At 40.9% G+C, this 25,254-nt stretch overlaps 2 protein-coding genes across 2 annotated transcripts in view; one reads left to right on the top strand and one right to left on the bottom strand.

Moving 5' to 3' along the window:
- Positions 1 to 2,603: 2,603 nt before the first annotated feature.
- The window catches only part of LOC134360091 (tetratricopeptide repeat protein 28-like), a 210,921-nt gene continuing 188,270 nt past the window's right edge, over positions 2,604 to 25,254 (top strand). The window contains exon 1 of the mRNA XM_063074172.1: positions 2,604 to 4,803. Within this exon, the coding sequence (XP_062930242.1) occupies positions 4,506 to 4,803 (298 nt within the window). The 5' untranslated portion in view covers positions 2,604 to 4,505. The remainder of the gene's footprint in view (positions 4,804 to 25,254) is intronic.
- Positions 4,669 to 24,166, bottom strand: LOC134359678 (RING finger protein 224-like). Its single transcript, XM_063073180.1, has 2 exons — positions 23,726 to 24,166; positions 4,669 to 7,472 (listed from the first exon to the last, which is right to left on the bottom strand). Exon 2 carries the CDS (start codon positions 7,470 to 7,472, stop codon positions 6,963 to 6,965), a length of 510 nt encoding a protein of 169 aa, XP_062929250.1. The 5' UTR covers positions 23,726 to 24,166; the 3' UTR covers positions 4,669 to 6,962.

The raw sequence follows: 25,254 nt of genomic DNA, 5'->3' as shown, positions 1-25,254 counted from the left end.
AGTCCCACAGTTGATGAAGCTCAATGCACCTTATGCCTTCTTAACCACAGAGGCAACCTGCGCAGCAGCTTTGAGTGTCCTATGGACTCGGACCCCAAGATCCCTCTGATCCTCCACACTGCCAAAAGTCTTACCATTAATACTATATTCTGCCATCATATTTGACCTACCAAAATGAACCACCCCACATTTATCTGGGTTGAACTCCATCTGCCATTCTCAGCCCAGTTTTGCATCCTATCAATGTCCCGCTGTAACCTCTGACAGCCCTCCACACTATCCAAAACACCCCCCAACCTTTGTTTCATCAGCAAGTTTACTAACCCATCCCTCCACTTCCTCATCCTTTATAAAATTAAGGGAAACATTATTCCATATCGCCTTGTCAAAACCCCTTATGATCCTATAAGACAAACAGATCAATCGTGGATGCCTTTTCCATCACTCTCCACATTGTACTGGAACATCTGACGCATAAGGATACCTAGACCAGAATGCTTTTTATCAACTACAGTTGCCTTCAACACCATACACTCCAACAACTTGACCGTTAAACTACACAATATGGCACTGAATAAGTCAATTCACTCTGGATTCTGGACTTTCAGACCATCACGTGGAGCAATCGACATGATCTTCACAATGCGACAACTACAAGAAAAATGCTGTGAACAACTTCAACCTTTGTACATGGCATTCATTGACCTCACCAAAGCCTTTGACTCGGTATCAAGGGAAGTCCTATGGGATGTCCTATCCACCTATGGATGCCCTGAAAAGTACATTCAAATCCTGAGACTCCTCCATGATGGCATGCTTGCCACAGTCATGGTCAGCAACAGTAACTGTGAGCCTTTTCAAGTTAGATCAGGAGTAAAACAGGGATGCGTGATTGCCCCAACTTTGTTCACCATCTTCATTGTGACAATCATCCACATTATCAAGGACGACCTACCCCAGGGATCAAAATTGTCTGCAGAACAGATGGCAGACTTTTCAGTCTTGCCCCTCTCAAGTCCAAAACAAAGACATCCACGAGTTCCCTCATCGAGTTCCAATACGCAGATGACAACAGTGTTGTAGCTCTTTCAGAAAACCACCTACAACAGATTCTGACTGCCATCAACTGTGCATACACGAAACTTGGACTTACCATCAATTCCAAGAAGACTCAGATCATCTATCAACCATCACCAATTGAGACAAATTGGATAGAACCATCAATTCAACTTGGCGAAACAACCCTGGAAAACGTGGACCACTTTCCATATCTTGGAAGTCATCTCTCCTCCAATGTCAACCTTAATGACGAGATCCAACATTGTCTTAAATGCGCTGGAACAGCTTTTGGATGTCTCTGAACAAGAGTCTTTCATGATCGTGACATCCGAACAGACACCAAAATGTTAGTGTACAAAGCAGTGGTAATCCCAATGCTCCTGTATGCATCAGAAACCTGGACAACATACCGATGACATCTGAAGGCACTTGAAAAGTTCCATCAACGCTGTCTTCGAAACATCTTAAATATCAGCTGGGAAGATAGAAGAACCAACGTCAGTGTGCTAAATGAAGCAAAAACAATCAGCATTGAAGCCTACATCATCAAGAACCAACTAAGATGGAGCGGTCATGTTGTTCGGATGAAAGATGAACGTCTGCCGAAACAAATCTTCTACTCCCAGCTTAAAGAAGGCAAACGTAAAAGAGGCGGACAACAGAAGAGATTCAAAGACATCTTAAAAGCCAACATGAAGAAATGTAACATCGACATCAACAATTGGGAAACCAATGCCAAGGACAGGAAATTCTGGCGAGCCATCATCCAAGAAGGAACAGCAACTTTCGAAGCCAACAGATGTGCAGAATTAGAAGAAAAGAGAAGAAAATGGAAAGAAAGGCAGCAACAACCAAAGCCCGATCTGCCATCTGGAACTACCTGTCCTGAATGCGGAAGAACTTTCAAAGCCAAGATTGGACTCATAAGCCACTTGGGAGCCCATAAGTAGATCAACAGAACGAAAACCATCATCCTCGACCTCGAGGGATAGCCACGACGATGACAAATTGAATCGCCAGTATGTTGTTTTGCACTGAATGGAGTAGCACTGTAATCTTGTTGTCCTCAGCAATGACAATAAAGCTCTAACTAACTAGCTAATTTACTTTCTTTATCTACGTACTTGCCTTTTGTGAACCAGGCACTAGGCTAGTCGGTTCCACCAGCATCTTAGAGCTTTGCAGTCCCTTTCCATTTAAGTAATGTTTTATTCTATATTTCCTGTCAAATTGGGCTATTTCGTAATTTCCATTATTCTCTCACACCTTTTCGTTAGCATGGAGATGTCAGAAGGTAAATCATTTGGCACAAAAGATCCTTAGTCTAGTGTTCACTTGTAGTGTGGTGCATGTGGTTGTCCCAGCAATGGTGCCAATTAATATTAAAACTTCTGTACAGAGTTCAGTGATAGAGAATCAGCAATAATGAATTATATCAAAAAAGAGACCATTTAATTCCAAAAACAGTCCTTTTCAAAAAGTGAAACAATTTTAGAAATGAGGAATCTTACAAATGTTTCCTGCTGGTTTTCATCACTGCTTTTATTGCCTAATAGAGTCTGTTGTTGATAATTGAAAATGATTTTGATGTGCGGGAACTCTGTTATAGTTCGGGTAACTCTCAGGATGTGAAATGGATAGATTTTTTCTTCATCTAATGTTTTTCACCTCTACAAGAGCTTAATGGAACACATTTCACTTGTATCTCCAACAACACTCGATCCCATCCAAGCGAGATAGTCTGCTGGTCTGGCATACCATCTACCTGGTCTTTAGTCATTCACCATCTTCTGAAAGGCAATCAGAGATGGACAGTAAACGCTGGATTGCCATAATACACACATGTCTGAATATGTTTAAAAACATTCATTTTTGCTTATAATGCATCTCTATTACAAATCTCAACTATCAGAAAGTGAGAAACAATTAAAGGAATAATTTTGTTTTGGTTTACTGAGCATTTGACAATGCCAATATATTCTATTACCTTCTTTACATCTTCTTTGATAGCTACCATCACCATTATACTGTCCCTTTATCTAGTCCACTCTGTGTGCTCTCTCCAGATGTTCTGATGTCTAGAGATATCGGGCATGGGTCCACCCAACCAAGCTTTGTTAGCCGCAGACTGTGCTGCTTGAAATTAACAAACCAAAGATGCACAAATTACTAAAGCAAGAATTGGCCAACTTTCTGAGGTTTGTTGAGATATGTTTATCCTCCACATTGCAATTAGGTCTGCCTGTATTTCTGAAGTGGTACAGATTTATTAGTAAACAAGGCCAGCCGATCTGTTCTCAGCAATATCTACTAGCAGTCCCATCTCACTTACTGGATTATTAAGGAGATTGATTCAGGAAATTGTTCATCCAGTCCTATCAGATGCACATTAACCACAAATTTAATTCCAGTTATGTCTTCTTACCCAATCAAGGTACTCACAAGTTGGTAATTAACTAACAAATCTGATATTGAGCCCCATAACTGGCCAGGGATAGATGATTTTTCCATGGGCATACACATTTGATCTTAAACGCAGGGTACAAATTGTTTAAAAATAAAACTCTTTACTCACAATCACTCAAGCTAATCACAGACAGCTTCATTCAAGTTTTTGAATAAGTGACTGAAATAATTTACCCCAATCCTGTACTGCATACTAGGGTTACATTCTTCTCCAGGCACTAAAATTCACTTCTAAGCCATCTCCAGTTGGAACATCTAATTCATTATCATACTACCATAAACCTCACCTTCCTTGCTAAGATTTTCACATGTAATGATTACACCTTCCAAGCTAATGCCCTGATACCTAATAATGGCCTATAATAATCCCATTAACTTCATTATTGTTGGCCAAAGGAAATGAATCTTAAACTTGAGTACTCCTAGGCACAAATCCCCATCCCTCACCCTTAAACAACCACCAACATCCTGATCATAGCAAAGGCACATATGTCTCTGTGCAAACAAGTAAATGTGTGTGAATTCACTCACAGTTTCTTGCTTCACTGTTACCCAAAACAACATGATCCCTAACTGGAGGTGTGTGCCATGATCTCCTAATCAGCTCAAATAGTAATTTCAAGTCATATAATTTCCTAGACATCAAGATGTAATATTGTGTCCTTCAATCTACTTAACACAGATCCGGATCCTTGTGTGAGTGACTTAGTAAAAATATGTTGCAATAGTACAGCTGGTTCATGGGCTCAAAGTGACAGACTGGTATAGTCTGTAAAGAAATGGATAGAAATTGGAAGTTCTAAGTTACTGGGCAATTCCATCACCCCAGTGAAAATAAAATACTCCACTATTGTACAGTGCAGAGAGATCTTTATTGTGTATCTATCTTGTGCAGTACCTATATTGATAGAGGGTAGAGCAAGCCTTACTCTGTATCGAACCTGTGCTGTACAAGACCCTGGGAGTGCTTGATAGGACAGATGCTTTTTATCAATATAAAGGATATTTCAACAGTGAAAAGGCAACCTGCAATGATGAACTTTTCTGACTTTGCAGCAACTTATGGTAGCTGGGAAGAAGGTGTTTTGCTCTTTACTCCTCATCCATATCCAGCTGCCGGAGAACTTGTGGAGGAGCGTTCCTATTTACTGACCATTCCTGAGATCCTTGAGTTGAACCTGAAGGCCAAGGTTGTAGTCCTGTCTAGCTGTGGAGATGGAGGTTCTTCCCAGGATTCTGTGCCACCTCTGATACTGCCCACTGCCTTCCTTAGAGCAGGTAAGCGTATGTTACTTGGCTGACATTTCAAAATTAAAGCCAACTTACGAGTTGACATCTGCAATTGCCGCAGTAGGGTGGGAATTCTAAAGTGATCTAGACCTCTGTGTGGAGTGTGGAGTGCTGAGTGGATGTCTTTGATGTGAAAAGAAATACAGACTCTGTGGGACAAAACGCACAAGGTAACTATATGTCAAAAATTTGTGACATATTATTCCTGGATCTCATGCAAAAATGCACAGTAGGATTGGAGACCACATTCTTAATCTGAACAAGGTTACTGGACTAATAAATATTATACCAAGGTACAGGACAAATATAGGATAAACCGTGGAGTCTGCAGGCTGAAGGCTAGTCCTGGAGCTGGAGGACAATCCATGTAGGTAGGTGGCTGGGAAGGAAGAAAGGGACTTGTTTTGTTGCTTATTTCTTTCTTTTGTGCTGTGGTCTGTATTGTTCTTCCAAGCATTGTTTGCATGCCGTGTTGGCACCGGAATATGTGGCAATGCTTGAAGGCTGCCCCCAGTACAACACGAGGTTGTGTTGGTTGTTAACGCAAATGGCCAATCTCACTATGTGTTTTGACATACATGTGATAAGTAATTCTGAATCTGAATTCCATTTCATTTTAGTCCTGCAAACTTGAAGTTTTGTTATTTATATACATTAGCACAATATCAGTGATTTATTAATGATTACTAGACAGTAAAAGGATTCCAGACAAAGGTGCTCATTTATCAGGTTGTCGCAGGAAATTAAGATTAAAGTGTTTTAAATTATGAAGAATATGTCAATGGAGAAAATTGGTTTAGCAAAAGTAGTGAATATAAATGTGGTAAAGCAAACATACAGTCTATCTGGAGAAATATAAAACTATGGGGATGTCAGAGTATCTACTGGTGCTGGGAGGACTGAAAATTTAGTGTGATTATTTAAATATCTTGCATCTGAGGCCCACTCTAACCTGCAATTTTGCACAAATTGCCCATCAACAATATCAAGTCTGTTCCACACAGGATCAGATTGTATAGCCAACTCCCACTTCGCAGCTTTCTGACCTCTCTCTGCACCCCTGCTGGGTTGCTGGGTGTGCACACCATCCAATTTCTGTACTGTACAACTCTACGACTCTAATGGTTAAAGGTTGTAAAGCCATCTCATCACCTGTGTTTGAAATTATCCACCAACTCCACGGCTCTTACCAGCATTTTCAACTACCCATCCAACATCAAGATTTACTTGAGTCAAGATTTTTGGGAACTTGATCCCAAACTCTTGAAGCTCCCACAAATACCTGAAGACTTTTGATCCTGCACAGTCTAAAGCTTGAATCAGACATCTAGCACATTGGCATACCAGATCAGATTCTTTCCCTCAACCAATCCATCACTGCTTTCTTTCAGCACTATAACAGTCCCTAGCACTGTTCCTATCTTGATACTAATATAGTGAACCTATCACCTCTTCTTTGCAGTGACTTCCCAATCATATCTTCGTTAGGGTCCCAAATTCCACCATTCAAACACCACTAATCATTTGACTGCTATGGCACCATTCTTATTGACAGTGACGCTCACATCGTGATCGTCTTTGTTATTGCTGGGGTATGCTCTTCCACATATTCATGTGCCTTACTCACGAGATTTCTAAAGGTGAAGTGTACTCTGTACAGAACCACACTCCAAATCACGTTTCCAGTGGAGGAATCCAAGTACAATTGATACTCCCAAAGTAGAAATTCTCCCTCCAATTGACACTCCCAGAGAGAATCACACACTGAGAAAAATACCCATCATGTTGAAGAGTATAATGAAGTTTGCATTAGTTTACATTAATTGTTTTTTTTTACTATATTGTTTTCAAAAACCAGTGCAATTCAATATTGTTATACTGTCCATTACTTAGCAATAATGACAGGTGCCAGTGTAACACACTGTTACGCTCACCCAAATCCCCTTATAACACACAATCTAGTACGTGGAGTCCCCTTTGTGGCACACTGTCCATTTATAATGCTTCTGGATATCCATTTGTATTGACGTCAGATAAGGGACAGTGTGATGTGTAGCTTTCAGTGATGCATTGTGGTGACCATCCGAAGTTATGTTGGTTTCCTCTGTTCACGTCCATCGATTACCGTATTCTCACGAGCAAACACGTTAGCCACAGCAGCAGCCCGCACACCAAGTACAGCAGGGACTTCTGGAAAAGTGAGGTTCTTGTGGGGTGTCTTGACATAGAGCTGCAGGCTGCTCAGTGATAATCTGTGAGCCGAACTGCCCTTTGGATTTATGTTGTAAATCCGTGTCAGGTCTCAATGCTGTTTTTACCGACTCTGTTTCTGCTTTAAGAACCAAAAAAATGCCCAAGTCTAGTTCAAGCATGACGACACCACCACGAGGGCATGGGGTATTCTGACGGCACTGAGGGCATGGGATCCATTTCTGCCCATTTAACATGGTATCTAGTCTCTGCAGGCAGGCCTGGCAGAAGGTATGCCCGCAATAAAGCTTCCGAGGCAACCTGTCAGTTAGGTTATAGATAGAGTAGCAGATAATGCATTCGGGATTCTTATGGTGAGTTGGAATACAGCCTGATAAATCCCCGTCCGTGGTGTGACTCGTATCCTTATGGTGGGTAGCCTCAGCTAGATCCTTCCTACAGAACATCTGAAGAGAGGTTAGAAAGACACAAATCATTAACTTTGAAACAAAATAGGTCTCGAGTTACATAGCCACTTTTCTGATCCAATTAAGTAGTTTAGAATAGGCAAATACAGCAGCTAATTCTGCCCATGGCAAACTCTCAGAGGGATAATAATTAGGTAATTTGTTTTTGGTGATATGCACTGAGGAATAAATATTGGCAAGGATTACAGTGACAACATCTCTACCCTTGTTCAAAGTGCTGCCCTGGGAATTTTTATATTTCTCTCAGAAGGCAAAGGTTTTACTAATTGAAGGTACCTACAACTTTACTGTGGTGCTCAGCATATGGTCATGTCCCTGAACACAATATACATACATGGATAACATACAACATGGGCTTTTCAGGTGAACTATTGAATGGTTTATTGTATATATTTATTTTTGAATAAAGTATATTTTGAAATAAAAAAAATTTAGATCAGAGAGTGAAATGGAACTTGTGGAAATAAAACTTAATACCATAATTGCTATACTATACTTCTGCTCAATAATTAGAGCACTCTACAGCAGGGGTCCCCAACCTTTTTTGCTCCGCGGACTGGTTTAATATTGACAATATTCTTGTGGACCAGCTGACCGGGTGGGGGAGGGGGTGGTGTTCAAGTAGGGTTAAACTCAGTGGGAGTCAGCTGGGGTGATATACTGCGTCCGATGCTCCCGATGTTCCTCCTATATATTGGCGAGACCCGACGCAGACTGGGAGATCGTTTCACTGAACACCTACGCTCTGTCCGCCAGAGAAAGCAGGATCTCCCAGTGGCCACACATTTTAATTTCACGTCCCATTCCCATTCTGATATGTCTATCCACGGCCTCCTCTACTATAAAGATGAAGCCACACTCAGGTTGGAGGAACAACACCTTATATTCCGTCTGGGTAGACTCCAACCTGATGGCACGTACATTGACATCTCAAACTTCCGCTAATGCCCCACCTCCCCCTCATACCCCATCCATTATTTATTTATGTACACACATTCTTTTTCTCTCTCTCCTTTTTCTCCCTCTGTCCCTCTCACTATACCCCTTGCCCATCCACTGAGCTTTTTTCCCCCCTCCCCCTTTTCTTTCTCCCTAGGCCTCCTGTCCCATGATCCTCTCATATCCCTTTTGCCAATCAACTGTCCAGCTCTTGGCTCCATCCCTCCCCCTCCTGTCTTCTCCTATCATTTCGGATCTCCCCCTCCCCCTCCCACTTTCAAATCTCTTACTAGCTCTTCTTTCAGTTAGTCCTGACGAAGGGTCTCGGCCCGAAACGTTGACTGTACCTCTTCCTAGAGATGCTGCCTGGCCTGCTGCGTTCACCAGCAACTTTGATGTGTGTTGCTTGAATTTAAAGCATCTGCAGAATTCCTCATAGTTATGCCTTTTACAGTTAGGGTTGCCAACTTTCTCACTCCCAAATAAGGGAGAAAAGTAGCAGTCAAATCTCGGGACACTTTACCCCAGGAAAGACTACCATGACCATGAAGCCTTGCACGGGCACCTGTGTGCGCATGCGCGTATGTGCTGGTCCCACAAATCGGTTTTGCCTTCATCTTCCCGACTACACTGTACACACATTATTTCTACTTTATATAGGCTGTGTATTTATCATATCATTCCTGCTTTTACTATATGTTAGAGTTATTTATTTTTAGTTTTATTTGTTATTTGGTATGATTTGTTCGGTTATTTTTTGGGTCTGGGAACACTCAAAAATTTTTCCCATATAAATTAATGGTAATTGCTTCTTCGCTTTACGCCATTTCGGCACGAAAGGTTTCATAGGAACGCTCTACCTTAGTGGGGGAAATACGGGACAAGGGCGGTCCCATATGGGACAAACCAATTTAGCCCAATATACGGGATGTCCCGGCAAATATGGGACAGTTGGCAACCCTATGTTCAAGTTCAACAGTGCGTGACAGGGAATGAGGAAAGGTACAGCTGACTCCTATTGTTTCCTCACGGCCCGGTAGCACATGCTTTGCGGCCCGGTGGTTGGGGACCGCTGCTCTACAGCACATTTTCCTAGTACAAATTTGTCTTGATTTCCTCAGGCAAATAGCTCAGACCCATTGTACTGGCAGTGACAAGTCATGGGTGGTCTGAGAGGCTTTTTCTGGAGAGGTTCAATGGTTTCCAACCTAGGGGCCACATAACTAATGGTATTGGTCCATGGCATAAAAAAGATTGGGGAACCCCTGTGTGAAAATAAAATTTGATGAAAATAGAATTAGATTGATGGGGAGTCAGGTTCATCAAAGTCATGTAAGTTTTTAAAACACAAAGCTGCATTGAAAAGCTTTGTTCAGGCTTAGAGGAGTGATAGACAGGAGGGCTATTGATTTGTTCGAAGTGAACTAGGGTTACTGATTTGCACAGTCTTTTTATTTAATATTTTTATGCAAAATCAAGATGTGCTTCCTGAACAAATTGAGCTGAATCCTGTTTATATATCAATTTGTTCTGAAACAATGCAGCTCAGTTGTTCATAAATGGCTTGTCTTACCATTATTTAGTGACACAGTGTGGAGTAGGCCCTTCTGGCCCTTCAAGACATGCTGTCTCAGCAATCCCCAACAAACCCAAATAATTCTAACCTAATCATGGGATAATTTACCTGGTATGTCCTTAGACTGTGGGAGGAAATCGGAGAACCTGGAGAAATCCCACACATCCCATTGGGAGGACACACAGAGACTCCTTACATAATGGTGCAATCTCTGAGATAACACATTGGCAATGGTCTCACCAATAGCCCATATATCTGAACAAAGCCTCCCTAGTATTATATTCGGTTCCTTTAACAATAAACAACAGCATTATGTTTGTTCTCCTAAATCTTAGCTGCACCTGAATACTAGTCTTTATTGAATCAGGCTCTTGAACTCTCAGATCCTTCTGCATTTCAGAACTCTGCAATTTCTACCCATATTGACAGTATACTTCTATTTTTCTGTCCAAGTGGCTATTTTCACATATTCATACATTATACTGTGTTTGCCAGATCTTTGCCCAATCACTTAACCTATCAATATCCCTTTCTAACCTCCTCATGTCCTCTTCACAATTTGCTGTCCATCATTGGCAGATTTAGCATCCATATCATCAATGCCTTCACCCAATTCATTTATCCCAACACCAAACTCTACACCATTCATTATATCTAGCAACCATTCCCTGTTAGCCAGACTATCTCCTCTTCACGCCAATGTACACTCTGCTTTTATTTTCTGCCATAATCTTTGATACAGCAGTTAATCAAATGCTGACTGGAATTCTAAGTATCATACATCCATCCCTCCAACAAATTGGTGATACATTATTATCTTTTCACAAAATCACTCTGACTTTGCTTGATTATCTTGCATTTCTTAGTGTTTTTCTAATATTATCTAAAACAACATGTTAAGCTAACCGCTTTTAGCTCCCTGCTTTCCTTTGTGAATAAAGGATTGCATTTTTTATTTTCTAACATAATGTGACGACTAACCAAGTTATCAGAAGATTGATGCTGATGAGAAAGAGATAAGGGAGACAATGGAGGAACGTTCAAAATGTTAATGAGAGAGAAGAGAGAGATAACAGAAAAGAAACACAGTTCAGAATATTGACAGACCAGTTGCTTTGAACCTGAACTGTTTGAAGTTTGATGGACAGGCGATACCCCAGCAGGGGGATAAAAAGAACAGGTTCGCTAAGGCACGACACACACCACGAGATCACGAGACAACGAGACCCTGGAAGAGCGGTGTGCCCCCACAAGTTGGTGGCAGTTTGGAGGTCAGGTTCGAGGGAACCGACCATAGGCTCACAGGGTGAAAAGGTACGATCGACGGGAACCTGGTGTGTGTGTCCGCCCTTGTCTGGGTGCCGGGTTCACTGCGGAAGAACAGTCGTATCCGGAACGGAGAGGTCACAGTCGGTGACCACAGAAGACATAAAAAGGGTCCGCCCGAAAACCAACTGCGAAGAACATCAAAGGTCTGCTGAATCAGATTTGCATATCTCTCTCTCTCTCTCTCTCTCTCTCTCCAACGGCACAACAGCGATTACTGCGAACTGTACTAAGCTGAACTGAACTCTGCGTCATTTGAGACTGATCATTTTATCCCTAGACTGCGATAGAGCTTGATTGATTCCTATTATCCTAGTTCTGTGTACATGTGTGTTTCATCGTTGCTAACCTGTTGCATTTATATCCTTACAATTAGAGTACTGTGTTACTTATTTCTTTAATAAAACTTTATTAGTTTCTGTTAAACCAGACTCCAATTAAGTGGTCCATTTCTGCTGGTTTGGCAACCCAGTTACGGGGTACATAACAATAATTAATCTTAACTATTTGATGAGGTGTCATTGACCTGAAATACTAACTCTGTTTCTCTTCCTTCCAATGCTGCTTGACCTGCTGTATATTTACACCACTTCCTGTTTTCAGTATCTACAGATTTCCAGTATCTACAGTTTTTCTCTTGAATTTCATCAGCAAGCCTTTAGGTCTCTTCTTTTCACACCAGGAGATGCGTAAAGCCCCCAGCTCCAATGATTTGTTTGGTATCACTTGTTTAATGATTATAATTTTCCTGAGTTTCTTCCTCCCTTCCAATTCCCAGTTCACAGCTGTTTAGTGCTTTACAGCATGGAAAAAGTTCCTTCAGCCCAGCTGGTCCATTCCGGACTAATATGCCTTGTCCAAGCTCATCCTATTTGTCCGTGTTTTGGCCCATAACCTTATAAACCTTTCCAATTTATGTACCTATCCGAGTGTCCCTTGAAGGTTGTTATTGAACCTTCCTCAATCACTTCCTCTAGCAGTTCATTCCACATAGATACCACACTTTGTGTTAAAAAAAAAGTTCCTGAAGTTCCTATTAAATCTTTCCCTTCTGACCTTAAACCTATGCTCATTAGCTATTGATTCCCCAGCTCTGGATACAAAACACTGGGTGCATTCATCCTACCTATGCTCCTTGTGATCTTTTAGAGGTGCATAAAATCATCTCTCAGCTCTCTTTCCAGACTGTTACTTGTATCCTCTGTAGTGAAGACTGATGCAAAATAATGTTGAATTGGACAATAAGACATCGGACTAATATTAAGCCATTTGGCCCAATAAATCTGCTTTGCCATTCCATCATGGCCAGTTTATTATTTCTATCAATCCCATTATCCTGCCTTCTTTCCATAACCTTTGACGTTCTTACCAATCAAGAATCTATCAACCCCCACTTTAAATATACCCAATGAATTTACCCTGTGGCAATGAATTTCATAGATTTCCCACTCTCTTGCTAAGGAAATTCTTCCTAATCTCTGTTCTAAAAGGAAGATCTTCTATTCTGAGGCAGTGCTCTCTGGTCCTAGACTCCCTTACCATAGGAAACTATGTTTTGTTAGAGCTGTTGGGAAGGGTTTAAACTAATTTGGTAGAGTGAAGGGTTTCAGGATAGGACAGATGGTAAAAAAGCAAAGATAGCATGTAGTCAGACTGTTAGGGAGGGCAGGCAGATGATGGAACATAATTGCAGCCAGCAGGGTGAGTATCAGTGCATTAGGGATGTAGAATCAAAAAGTGTAGCAAATACGGTACTCAAAGTGTTATATCTCAATGCAGGGAGTATAACAAATAAGGCGGATGATCTTGTTGCACTATTACAAATTGTCAGCCATCACTGAATCGTGGCTGAAGGATGGATGTAGTTGGGAGCTTAATGTACAAGGTCACACTTTGTATCGGAGGGATAGGAAGGTAGGCAGAGGGCTGGCGTGGCTCTGCTGGTAAAGAATGGCATCGAATCAGTGGAAAGATGTGACATAGGATCAGAAGATGTTGAATCCTTGTGGATTGAGTTAAAAAACTGCAAAGGTAAAAGGACCCTGCTGGTAGTTATATACAGGCCTCCCAACAGTAGCTGGGATGTGGACCACAGATTACAACAGGAAATAAAAAAGGCATGTCAAAAAGGCTCCCATAGTCATGGCAGATTTCAACATGCAGGTCGATTGGGAAAAGCAGGTTGAAAATGGATCTCAAGAGAACAAGTTTGTTGAATGCCTAAGTGATGGCTTTTTAGAGCAGTTCGTCATTGAGCCTACTACGGGTCATCTATACTGGATTGGGTGTTCTGTAATGAACAGTGGGGGTGTGATTTGTGATAAGGTAAAAGAACCCTTAGGAAACAGTGAGCACAGTACGATTGTGTTCAACTTGAAATTTGATAGGGAGAAAGAAAAGTCTGACATAGCAGTATTTCAGTGGAGTAAAGGAAATTACAGTGGTATGAGACAGGAGTTGGCTAAAGTAAATTGGAAGGAGATGCTGGCAGGTATGACAGTAGAGCAACAATGGTATGAGTTTCAAGGAAAAATGAGGAAGGTGCAAGATAGATGTATTCCAAAAACAAAGAAATACTGAATGGCAAAATTGTACAACCGTGGCTTTTAAAACCCTACAGATAGCAACTAGAAGAATCAATAGAAGGGAAAAGATGAAATATGAAAGCAAGCTAGCAAACAATATCGAAGTGGAGAGTGAAAGCTTTTTCAAGTATGTAAAAAATAAAAGAGAGATGAGAGTGGATGTAGGACGTGACAAAATGGGGCCAGAGAAATAATAACAGGAGCAAGAAGATGGCAGATAGACTAAATGAGTATTTTGCATCAGTCTTCATTGTGGAAGACAGTAGCAGTGTGCCAGATGTTGAAGGTTGTGAGGAAAGAGAAGTGAGTGCACTTACTATTACAAGGAGAAGGTGCTCAAAAGGCTGAGACCTAAGGGTACACAAGTCACCCAGACCAGATGAACTGCACCCTAGGATTCTGAAAGAGATAGCAGCAGAGATTGTGGAGGCATTAGTAATGATCTTTCAAAAATCATTGGACTCTGTCATGGTGCCAGAGCACTGAAAAATTGCAAATATCCCTCCACTCTTTAAGAACGGAGGAAGGCGGCAGAAAGGAAATTATAGACCAGTTAGTCTGATCTCAGTGGTTGGGAAGATGTTGGTGTCAATGTTTAAGGATGAGGTTATGGACTACTTGATGACACAGGACAAGATAGGACAAAGTCAGCATGGTTTCCTTAAGGGAAAATCTTGCCTGACAAACCTGTTGGAATTATTTGAGGAGATTACATGTAGGATAGATAAAGGGGATGTAGTGGATGTTGTATATTTGGACTCACAGAAGGCCTTTGACAAGGTACCATACATGAGGCTGCTTACCAAGTTAAGAGCCCATGGTATTACAGGAAAGTTACTAACATGGTTGGAGCATTGGCTGATTGGTAAGGGGCAGCAAATGTGAATAAAAGGATCCTTTTCTGGTTGGCTGCCAGTGACCAGTGGTGTTCCGCAGGGGTCTGTGTTGGGATCACTTCTTCTTATGCTGTATTTCAATGATTTAGATGATGGAATAAATGGCTTTGTTGCCAAGTTTATGGATGATATGAACATTGGTGGAGGAGCAGGTAGTGTTGAGGAAACAAGTAGAGCATGGAAGGACTTAGACAGATTAGTAGAATGGGCAAGAAAGTGGCAAATGAAATACAATGTTGGAAAATCCATGGTCTTGCACTTAGGTAGTAGAAATAAATGTGCGGACTATTTTCTAAACGGGGAGAAAATCCAAAAATCTGAGGTGCAAAGGGACTTGGAAGTCCTCGTGCAGAATAACCTAAAGGTTAACTTGCAGGTAGAGTCGGAGGTGAGGAAGGCAAATGCAATGTTAGCATTCATTTCAAGAGGACTAGAATACAAGATCAGGGATGTGATGCTGAGGCTTTATAAGGCACTGGTGAGGCCTCACCTTGAGTGCTGTGAACAGTTTTTGACTCCTCATCTAAGAAAAGATGTGCTGGCATTGGAGAGGGTTCAGAGGAGGTTCACAAGGATGATTCTGGGAATGAAAGGGTTATCATATGAGGAACGTTTAATAGCTCTGGGTCTGCTTTTGCTGGAATTTAAAAGGATGAGGGGGGATCTCATTGAAACCTTACAAATGTTGAAAGGCCCAGACAGCTGATGTGGAAAGGATGTTTCCCATGATAGGGGAAGTCTAGGACAAGAGGGCACAGCCTCAGGATAGAGGGGTGTCTATTTAAAACAGATATGCAATGAAATTTCTTCAGCCAGAGGGTGGTGAATTTGTGGAATTTATTACCACAGGCAGCTGTGAAGGCCAGTTCATTCAGTGTATTTAAGGCAGAGCTTAATAGGTTCTTGAATGGACACGGCATCAAAGGTTACGGGGAGAAGGCCAGGGAGTGGGGCTGAGGAGGGGAGAAAAGGATCAGCCATGATTGAATGGAGGAACAAACTCAATGGGCCAAATGGCCTAATTCTGCTCCTATGTCTCTGGTCTCAGGGAAACATTCTCTCCATGATCCTACAATATTTGATGGGTTTCAATGAGATCCCACCAATTCATCTAAACTCCAGTGAGTATAGGCACAGAGCCATCAAACGCTCCTCAGATGTTAACCCTTTCATTGCCGGGATTATTGTTGTAAACCTTCTTTGGACCCTCTCCAATAGCTGCACAAACTTTCTGAGATAAGGGGACCAAAACTACTCACAATATTCCAAGTGCAGTCTGACCAGTGCCTTATGAAATCTTAGCATTACATCCTTGCTTTTATATTCTAGTCCTCTAGAGATGAATGCTAACATTGCATTCATGTCAGCACTAGACTTGTATCCTCTTACTCCTTTCCTCTCTAATGCTTTGTAATGTGTTTGTTCCGTGCATTCTGACAGATCCTTCTTATACATTAGCTACTGCATCTTAACTAGATTACCAGATGAGGGGTCTTGACTAGAAATATTAACTATCCATTTCTTTCCATGGATGCTGCCTGACCTCCAGCATCTTGGGTGTTACATCAATTAAATAGTGATTGCTGCTCTCCAAGGCTGGTTTGACAAGGAGGTCATTAGAAAGTCCAGTATTGCTCTGCGTAATCAAGTCTAGTATAGCCTGGTTTCCAGTTGGATCTAAGAAGCTATCCCAAAAATTTACCATGAACTCCTCTTTTAGGCTTTCACTATTTCACTTTTGATATCACGGTGATATAAATCTTCACAAATTCATTGGAATGACACTTGTTTTCATGTAATGCACAATCTCTCTGTCTCCCCTGTGGATTGTTTCACATATATCCGAAGTGGGCCATGCACAGAAAATTGGGTCTAACCAAAAAAGGAGAAGTGTTCTCTAGCTATTTAAAGGGATTATAAATTACTTGCAGCTTTGCCATGATAGGTTTATGTAAACATTAGTAACTGCAGCACATCTTAAAATTGTGAGTATTTTGGAAGAGAAGCCTTAATGTTTGCTTGCTAAAATGAGCACTTTAATCATGGGCTTATCAGATTGACACAAACAGGAAAGGGAGGAGAAGAGCCAAGATGCCTCTTTAGCAAAGGAGTATAAAGAAAAGGAGATATGCTCTGACCAAAGGCATCTTTATATTTGGTTCTCGCTCTTTCCAAGATGCAATGCATCCAGAAACTACTTTCTATGCTGATGGTGGCAGAGGTTTGCCACCTTTTACAGGCAGAGCTCCAGCTGCATAGTGGGGGTTAGGTTCTCAGCAGGGTTCTCAAGTATGCAGGACTTCTATCAGGGTGCCCATTCCTGGACTTGTTTGGCTTTTTCAAATGCTCTCTGAGCTGCACAACTACTTCCAGGAGCGAATGCTACAAATACCAACCTCCCTTTTAAAGGCCGCAGAGACACTACCTCTAATATAATATACTATAGATGGAGCATAATTAGATCATTTGGCCCACTAAGTCTGCTCTGGCATTCAGTCATGGCTGCTTTTCTTTACCCTATTCTCTCATATTCTTCCTGTAACCCTTAGCCCACTGTCAATCAAGAACTTATCTGTCTGTGCCTCAAGTAAATTAAGTGACTTGCTCTGTGGCAATGAATTCCACAGATTCACCACCCTTTTGACTTGAGGGTGGGCACGTGACTAAGTGGTTAAGGCGTTCGTCTAGTGATCTGAAGGTCGCTAGTTCGAGCCTCAGCTGTGGCAGCGTGTTTGTGTCCTTGAGCAAGGCATTTAATCACACATTGGAAAGCAAAGAGTGTCTGTGTCTGTGCGAGGCGTGGCGCCCCACACAGACTTCCAATCTGCGCCTTGTAAGGCATGAAAATGTCCGACACAGGCCTCTCATGGTCTAAGTCGACGTTCCCCTTCCCTCTGACTTAAGGGATTTCTAATCTGCTCAGCTTTAAAGGGACATCTCTTTATTCGGAGATTCTAGAGTTGTCTACCAATGAAAACATTCTCTTCACATCTACTTTATTGAAGCCTTTAAGTTTTTGATAGGTTTCATTGAGATTCCCTCCCCCCTCATCTTTCTGAACACCATTAAGTATAGGCCCAGAGATGTCAAGTGCTTTTTATATTTTAAGCATTGCATTCCTGGGATCATCCCTGTGAACTTCCACTGAACTGTCTCCAGCCCAGCAGATCCTCCCTAGATACAGGGACCAAACTTGCCAGTTTCCCAAATGGGATATGACCAATGCCTTAGAAAGCCTCAGTAGTACATCATTGCCTTTATATTCTAGTCTTCTTGAAATTAAAGCTAACGTTGCATTTGCCTTCTTTATTACCAACTCAAACTGCAAGCTAACCTTGAAAGAATGCTGAACCAGGGCTTTCAAAAGTTTTTGCATCTTTGATTTCCAAATCCTATCCCCATTTAGAAAATAGTCTACACCTTTATTCTTCCTACCAAAGTGCATAACCCCATACTTCCCTACATTTTATCCCATCCGTCATTTCTTTGCCCATTCTCCTAATCTGTCAAAGTCCTTCAGTACACTTCCTGCCTTGTGACTCTGTTTCTCCACCTATCATGATAGTGTCTACAAACCTGATGATAAAGCCATCAATTCTGCCATCTAGATCATTAACATATAAAGTGAAAAGTAGTGGACCGAACGCCAACCCTGGAAACCTCCACTAGTCAAGGCAGCCATCCTGAAAATGTCCATATCATATCCACTCTTTGCTTTCCACTATCAATGCTGATACTTATGCTGTAATACCATGGGCTCCTATATTATTTAGCAGCTGTGTGTGAGATATGTTATCAAAGGTCCTGTGAAAATCCAAGAAAATAACATCCACTGACTCTTCTTTCTCTAACCACCTCCTCAAAGAATTTTAACAAATATTTCAAGCTAGATCTCCCTTTGATGAAACTGTGCTGACTTCATCATATTTTCCATGTACTTCCAAGTACCCAAAAGTTTCAGCCTTAATAATGACACTAAAATCTTACCAACCACTGAGGTCAGGCTAACTGGCCATTAATTTCTTGTCTTTTCCCTCCCTCACTTCTTCAACAATGGTGTCACGTTTCTGATTTTTTGCTCCTCCGGCACTATACATGATTCCAGTGATTCTTGGAAGTCCACAATCCTTTCAGCAACTTATTTCAGGACTCTAGGATGTTGTCAATCTGGTCCAAGTGATTCATACACCTTCAGGCCTTTCAGATCCCTCAGCACCTTCTCCTTAGTAATGGCTCCTACATTTCCCTCTGCCCCCAGCTCTCTTGAATTTACTCGTGTCCTCCAGTGTGAAGACTGATGTAAACTACTTACTTAGCTCCTCCACCATTTCCCAGTTCCCTATTACTAGTTCGTCAGTTACATTTTCAAGCAGTCCAATATCCACTCTTGCCTCTCTCTTACACTTTCTGTATCTGAATACATTTATGGAATTTCCTTTATATTATTGTCTTATTTACCCTTGTATTTCATCTTCCCCTTCATTGTAGTGTTTTTACTTGTCCTCTGTTGGCTTTTAAAAGCTTCCTAATCTTTCAGCTTCGCACTAGTCTGTCCCATATTATATGCTCTCTTTGTTTATGGTGACCCTGCCTTCCTTGTCAGTCATGGTTGCCTCCTCTTCCCCCATGTGCTTTTTCTTCATTGGAATGAAATTCTACTGTGCCTCCTGAAGCTCCTGCCATTGCTGATCCACTGTCTTCCCTGCTAGGGTCCCTTTCCAGTCAACTTTGGCCAGTTTCTCTCTCATGCCTCTATAGTTACCTTTACTCAATTGCAATACCATTACATCAGATTTCAGCTTCTCTTCTCAAACTGCAGGTTGGATTCTACCAGATTATGGTCACTGCCTCCCAAGGATTCCTTCACCTTAAGCTCCCTGATCAAGTCTGCCTTATTATACAACACCAAATTCAGAACTGCCTGTTCCTCAGTGAGCTCTACCTCAAGCTGCTCGAAAAATGTATGTGCCTCTTTAAATGATCGGGCAAGTCATACACTGTGGCACTGGAGGAAACTGCCTGGATCCACTGCTTCAAACTGTTTCAGCTCATCCAAAAAGCCAATTGATTTCCAGGTCCACCTGTCAGATACTCAGTCCATATTTATGAATCTTTATCACTACTGTACACAAGAGTATATTCAGAATATAACTCTAAAGCTGTAATGGTTACATCAGTCACAATGTTTATCACTTAATTATTTATTTTGTTTTTACTTAGAAGTACTGAGTGGAATAGGCCTCTTCCGGTTCTTTGAGCCGCACTGCCCTGCAACGTCCAGCTAAGCATAACATAATCACGAGACATTTTATAATGACCAGTTAACCTACCCCGTATGTCTTTGGAGTGTGGGGGGAAACCGGAGGACCCAAGGAAAACCCACACATTTCACATCGAGGACGTTCAGAGACTCCTTACAGAGGACACCAGAATAGAACTCCAATGCCCCAAGCTGTAATAGTGCCACACTAACCGCTACACTACCATGATAGAGTAGTAAGGATTTGTTTAGACTTTAGTTGTCAATACTTGCCAGTAGCAAGCAGATAACTGTAAACTTTTTACAAAGTTTGTAAGTTAAAGACACATCTTTGACAATAGAAGATTTAGTTTCTTGTTGACAGTTGTGCAAGGTCTGAAAGTATTCTGCATTAATAATTCAAAAATGCACTTGCATAAAAAATTAATATGCAGCCATATGGTAACTTTAGAGAAATGTTATCTTGAACTACAGCTATTAATGTAGCTTTAACAATGGTATGAAGTTGGAAATTCTAGGACCTTTACCCTGTGATGATAATGGAAAACTAATGTATATTCATGTCAAGAACTAGTACAATTCTATTGCCTAAGATCTCTGGGGTGGGGAAGGTTTCTAGTTTGGAAGGTCTGATTGCAGCAGTTCTGTAGATAATATGGGATTAGAATAAGCACTAGAAAGTTTTGAATGTGTTACCCTAGTTCATAAAGGATGGAAGGCAAAAGCAAAGGCGACTTTAGGTCAGTAATGTCTAATGTCCATTATTGGGAATTGTCAGAATTGACTATTAAAGAAGATAATTGAACATTTGGAAAGTAACAATCTGATCAAATAGGTCAACATGGCTTCATGAAGGGGAATTGATGGCAAGATGGCGCTATTTGTTGTTTTATTCGTGCATTGGGTGTTTGGTGTTTTCTTGAATGGGTTCCATGGCATTTCTTTGTTTCATGGCTGTCTGCAGAAGAACGAATCTCAGACTTGTATTCCATATACATACTTTGATAACAAGTGTACTCTGAATCTGTAAAGCTTGACAAATTTATTTGAATTCTGTGAAGAAATATTAATGGGAATTGTGGAAGTGGTAGATGTAATATAAATGGATTTTCAAAAGGCATTGAACAAATTGCCACATATAGACAACTTTGAAGGATATGAGCACATAGTGAAGGAGGTAATCCAGTAATATGGATGGAAAATTAGCTAGGTAGCAGGAAACAATAAGTAGAAACAAGAAGATCACACATGCAAAATGTTGGAGGAACAAACAGTTGATGTTTTGGGCCAAGATCCTTTTATGAATCACTTTAGGTTTGCCTGTGGGAGGTCACAAACTGTAGCCACTTGTAATAAATATGAGTGATTTTGTAAAATGAAGCAAATATACTGTAACCAATTTTGCAGATGGTATTAAAGTGGGGGGAAGGTAATCTGAGAGAAAAATATTGAATGATACAATCAGCCGAATGGCCAGATTCTGCCCCTTTTGTTTTATGTTCTTGTAGACAGAAGTTGACAAATGGAACATAATTTGAGAAAATGGCTTACTTTGGAAGAAAAAAAGACAGATTATTAGATAAAGAAAAAACTAAGGGATTTGGAGACTCATGAAGCATAGACCTGTCTGTGTGCTAGGTCTTCATGGTGTTGGAGGCAGTCTGAACACTGCCGGTGTGAGACCCAGTGCAATAATACCTCATAATTGCCTGGGTAGTCGCCAATTCAATGGAATGAACATTGAATTTTCCAATTACAGATAACAGATGTAACTCCTGCCCCCTGGAAGCAGGAGCACCAGTGGAGAAATGGGGAAGAGTAAACAGAGAAGGGAAAATGAAAGAATAGGAGGGTAGTTGGGACAGAAAGAATAAGGGAAAGGGGAGAGGGAGAAAGAAAAAGAGAGTCAGAGAAGATGTATTGCCCTCTTTTCCTTTCCATTCTCCTTTCTTCTTGTCCTTTCCCCCATGTCTTGGAACCATAGACCACTGCAGCACAGAAAATAAGAGTCTTAATGAGAGTATTTTCCTTTTACACTAATCAAAAATATTGGGGCATTCATTATAATTAAAAATGCAAGTGAAATGGCAATTAAGTTAACTTTGTAAATGTTATTTTTATAAAAGCAACATATTTTATTGATTTGACAGTCCTAATTATGTTTTAAGGATGTTAAAGAAGTTAGCTTTTGTTGAAATATTAGCATCTGAGACAATGTTTTTGCAGATAACTATTGCTGCAGTTTTATATTTTTACTATTTTTATACCATTATTTTGTTATTGTTATAATCTGTTTAAAGAGTTGGAAACCATGCATAAAGTTGAGAAAATTCTTGTGTAAGGTTTGGCATCTGCTGCACTGCTGCTCATTGTGAACCAGCAAGAGAATGCTAGGTATGCATACAGATTTTGCCCAGGGTTTCATTCCTGAGAACTGTTCAAACCTGAAATACAGCCATCTAGTAATATATATGAATAAAATAAGCCAACCAAGGGCAACATGTACCATTTAATAATTATTCATATTTCTTTGAAAGATGCAATGATATTGTCATAAACTGAATTAATGCGTGGCAGAAGATGGCTGCAGCTCCACACAACATGCAAATCTATCTGGCTGGTCTCCCAAATAATTGTTCTTATATACGGACTGTTCATGAATTGTCCCTGTTTGTAACCTGGAGAGAATATGTGTTGATAGGAATGAGGTACTGGGGGCTGTTTCATCACTACAGGTCTGTACCTAGGTTCATGAGGTGAGATGCATGGATGTTAAAACAACTGGGCAACTAAATCCTACATGGACACTCTGCTGTGCAATTGTGATGCCTTGATGATTGTATTCACTTTAATGAGGTTTTTCATTGACATTGAATGAACAATGGCCCACAAAGATGCCCTATGAATTGCAGTTAGAGAGTGTTTCTAATTTGGATGAGGGCCAAAGAGTTTCTCAAATGGATGCTGAACCAAGGCAATGTGATTGAAGTGTATTGGTGTATTGGAAGGAGGCAGTAATATGAGAGTGATAGAGGTAAAAAATATCATCGCTTTGGCACCAGTCACTAACAGCAATTGCACCCTGTGCCTGAAAGTTTGCACCTGTTTTGGTTGGAAGGAAAATGATGTTAAACTATCCAGGAAAGGCAGCCTGAGGCAGGTTTAGAACTAGCCAGTTTATTAATACACCCTGCCAGCCTCCACACCCGTAAACACACACACAGTGTATTCATAACTGAACTGTTTTAAATTTATTAAGTTGGAAACAATTAACCCATGCACCTTTCCAATAGTCTATGTCTACACCTTCAGCAAATGTAGGAGGGAGCTAATTTTCAGAACAAAATGGGAAGTTGTTCAACCTACACTGTAGAACTAATGTTACCAAACCAAAGTGTTTGAGCTGCAGAAGGACAATCAGTCACAGTACAGTTTTCATTATATAAACTCCAGTATTTAACACTTTAACATTGTGATTACTCTTGAGTAGCCTGCCTGTTTGAATTACACAATTATAGAATAAAAATTGAAGCATATGGGACTGTAAGACAGTAAACCATTCATACTCTTTCTGGTCCTGAACTTCACCACCTTTACCTCTGAGTAATGTATTTCCTTCTGCCACTGCTCAGAATGTGGGTGATACTCACTCCTTTGCACCTTATCTTCAACGCTTGTTACTGTTGTGTGGCTCATCACAAGATGCAATTCACATGGACTATACGGCTGCCGGCTGTACAGTTTTACTCTCGGTGTAATTGCAACAGTCAAGGCTTGCAGACAAACTTCACGGTCGCACATTAGAAGTAGTCACCAGCATTTGCCATTATGTGTGATCCAAGAAACTAATATTTTGTAATAATTCAGCCCTTGGAACGTGGCACTCAGCATTCATGGTTCTAGTACCAAAGTGGAACCTCTCAATCTGTAAATCCTGTTATAACCATGGCAAAGTAGAAGTTAGTTCCAATCGTGAGCATTATCGGAGAAACACTCTTCGAAATGTGATCATATCGCAGTTTATAAACTAATGCTCTAGTTAGAAAGCAATGATTCTGATCCAGCTTGCCAGCAGGAGTGCATTCATCTATTTACATTCTCTATCTATGCCTTTGTGCCCCTTTTTGTCTCTCAGAGATAAGGGTTTCAAGTTTCTTTTTAACTGTCTTTTGTACCATTGTTCCCCAGCAGCCGATCATGGATTCCTGGTGTTGGATAACAGCCCTTATTACATCAACAGCAGAGAGCCAAATGCATTGGAAAGAAAATACTGTGACTCTGGGTTAAGGAGGAGTATAGTATTCATTATGTTAACTTCAGTGTTTAACCCTTTAACGTCATGATTACTCTTGAGTGGCCTGCCTGTTTGAATTACACAATCATAGAGTATTTACAGCACAGCAGCTGTACACAAAAATAATCCACCTAGTCACTTTCCTTGGTATTCACCCCTTAGCCCTGCAATTTCTTTCAGGCTTTAATTATACTGGTGTCCAAGAAGAAAGTGGTAACCTGCCTCAGTGGCTATCGCCCAGTAGCAATTACATCCACGGTGATGACGTGCTTTGAGAGGTTAGCGATGAAACATATCAACTCCTGCCTAATGAGCATCTTGGATCTGCTACAATTTGCCTACCGTCACAACAGGTCAAAATCAGATGTCATTTCATTGGCTCTTCACTCATCCCTGGAACATCTGGACAGCGAAGACACATACATCAGGATGTGCATTGACGACAGCTCTGCATTCAACACTATCATCCCCTCACAACTAATCAATAAGCTCCTAGAGCTAGGCCTCAATACCTCCTTGTGCAACTGTATCCTCAATTGCAGACCCCAGTCAGTTCAGATTGGCAACAACATCTCCTCCACAATCACCATCAGCACAGGTTCACCACAAGGCTGTGTGCTTAACTCCTTGCTCTACTTGCTTTTTACTTATGACCGTACAGTTCCAAAGCTATATATATGTTTCCCAACAACACCACTGTTGTTGGCCAAATCAAAGGTGGTGACAAATGCAGTAGCTAAGAAGGCTATAGCAGTTACTTGGAAATCTGATTCGTATTTAAGTATGAATCGTTGGAACAATGAAATGGCTAGTTCTAGTCCACTCGAAAAAATTACTTATAATTTAAGAGATAAATATGAAACATTTTTGAATATTTGGCGCCCT

This window comes from Mobula hypostoma, chromosome 21 (genome assembly GCF_963921235.1).
Source record: "Mobula hypostoma chromosome 21, sMobHyp1.1, whole genome shotgun sequence".
NCBI classification, from domain to species: Eukaryota; Metazoa; Chordata; class Chondrichthyes; order Myliobatiformes; family Myliobatidae; genus Mobula; species Mobula hypostoma.
The sequence above is the reverse complement of the archived record's forward strand: the minus strand, read 5'-3'. Positions and strand labels throughout refer to the sequence as shown.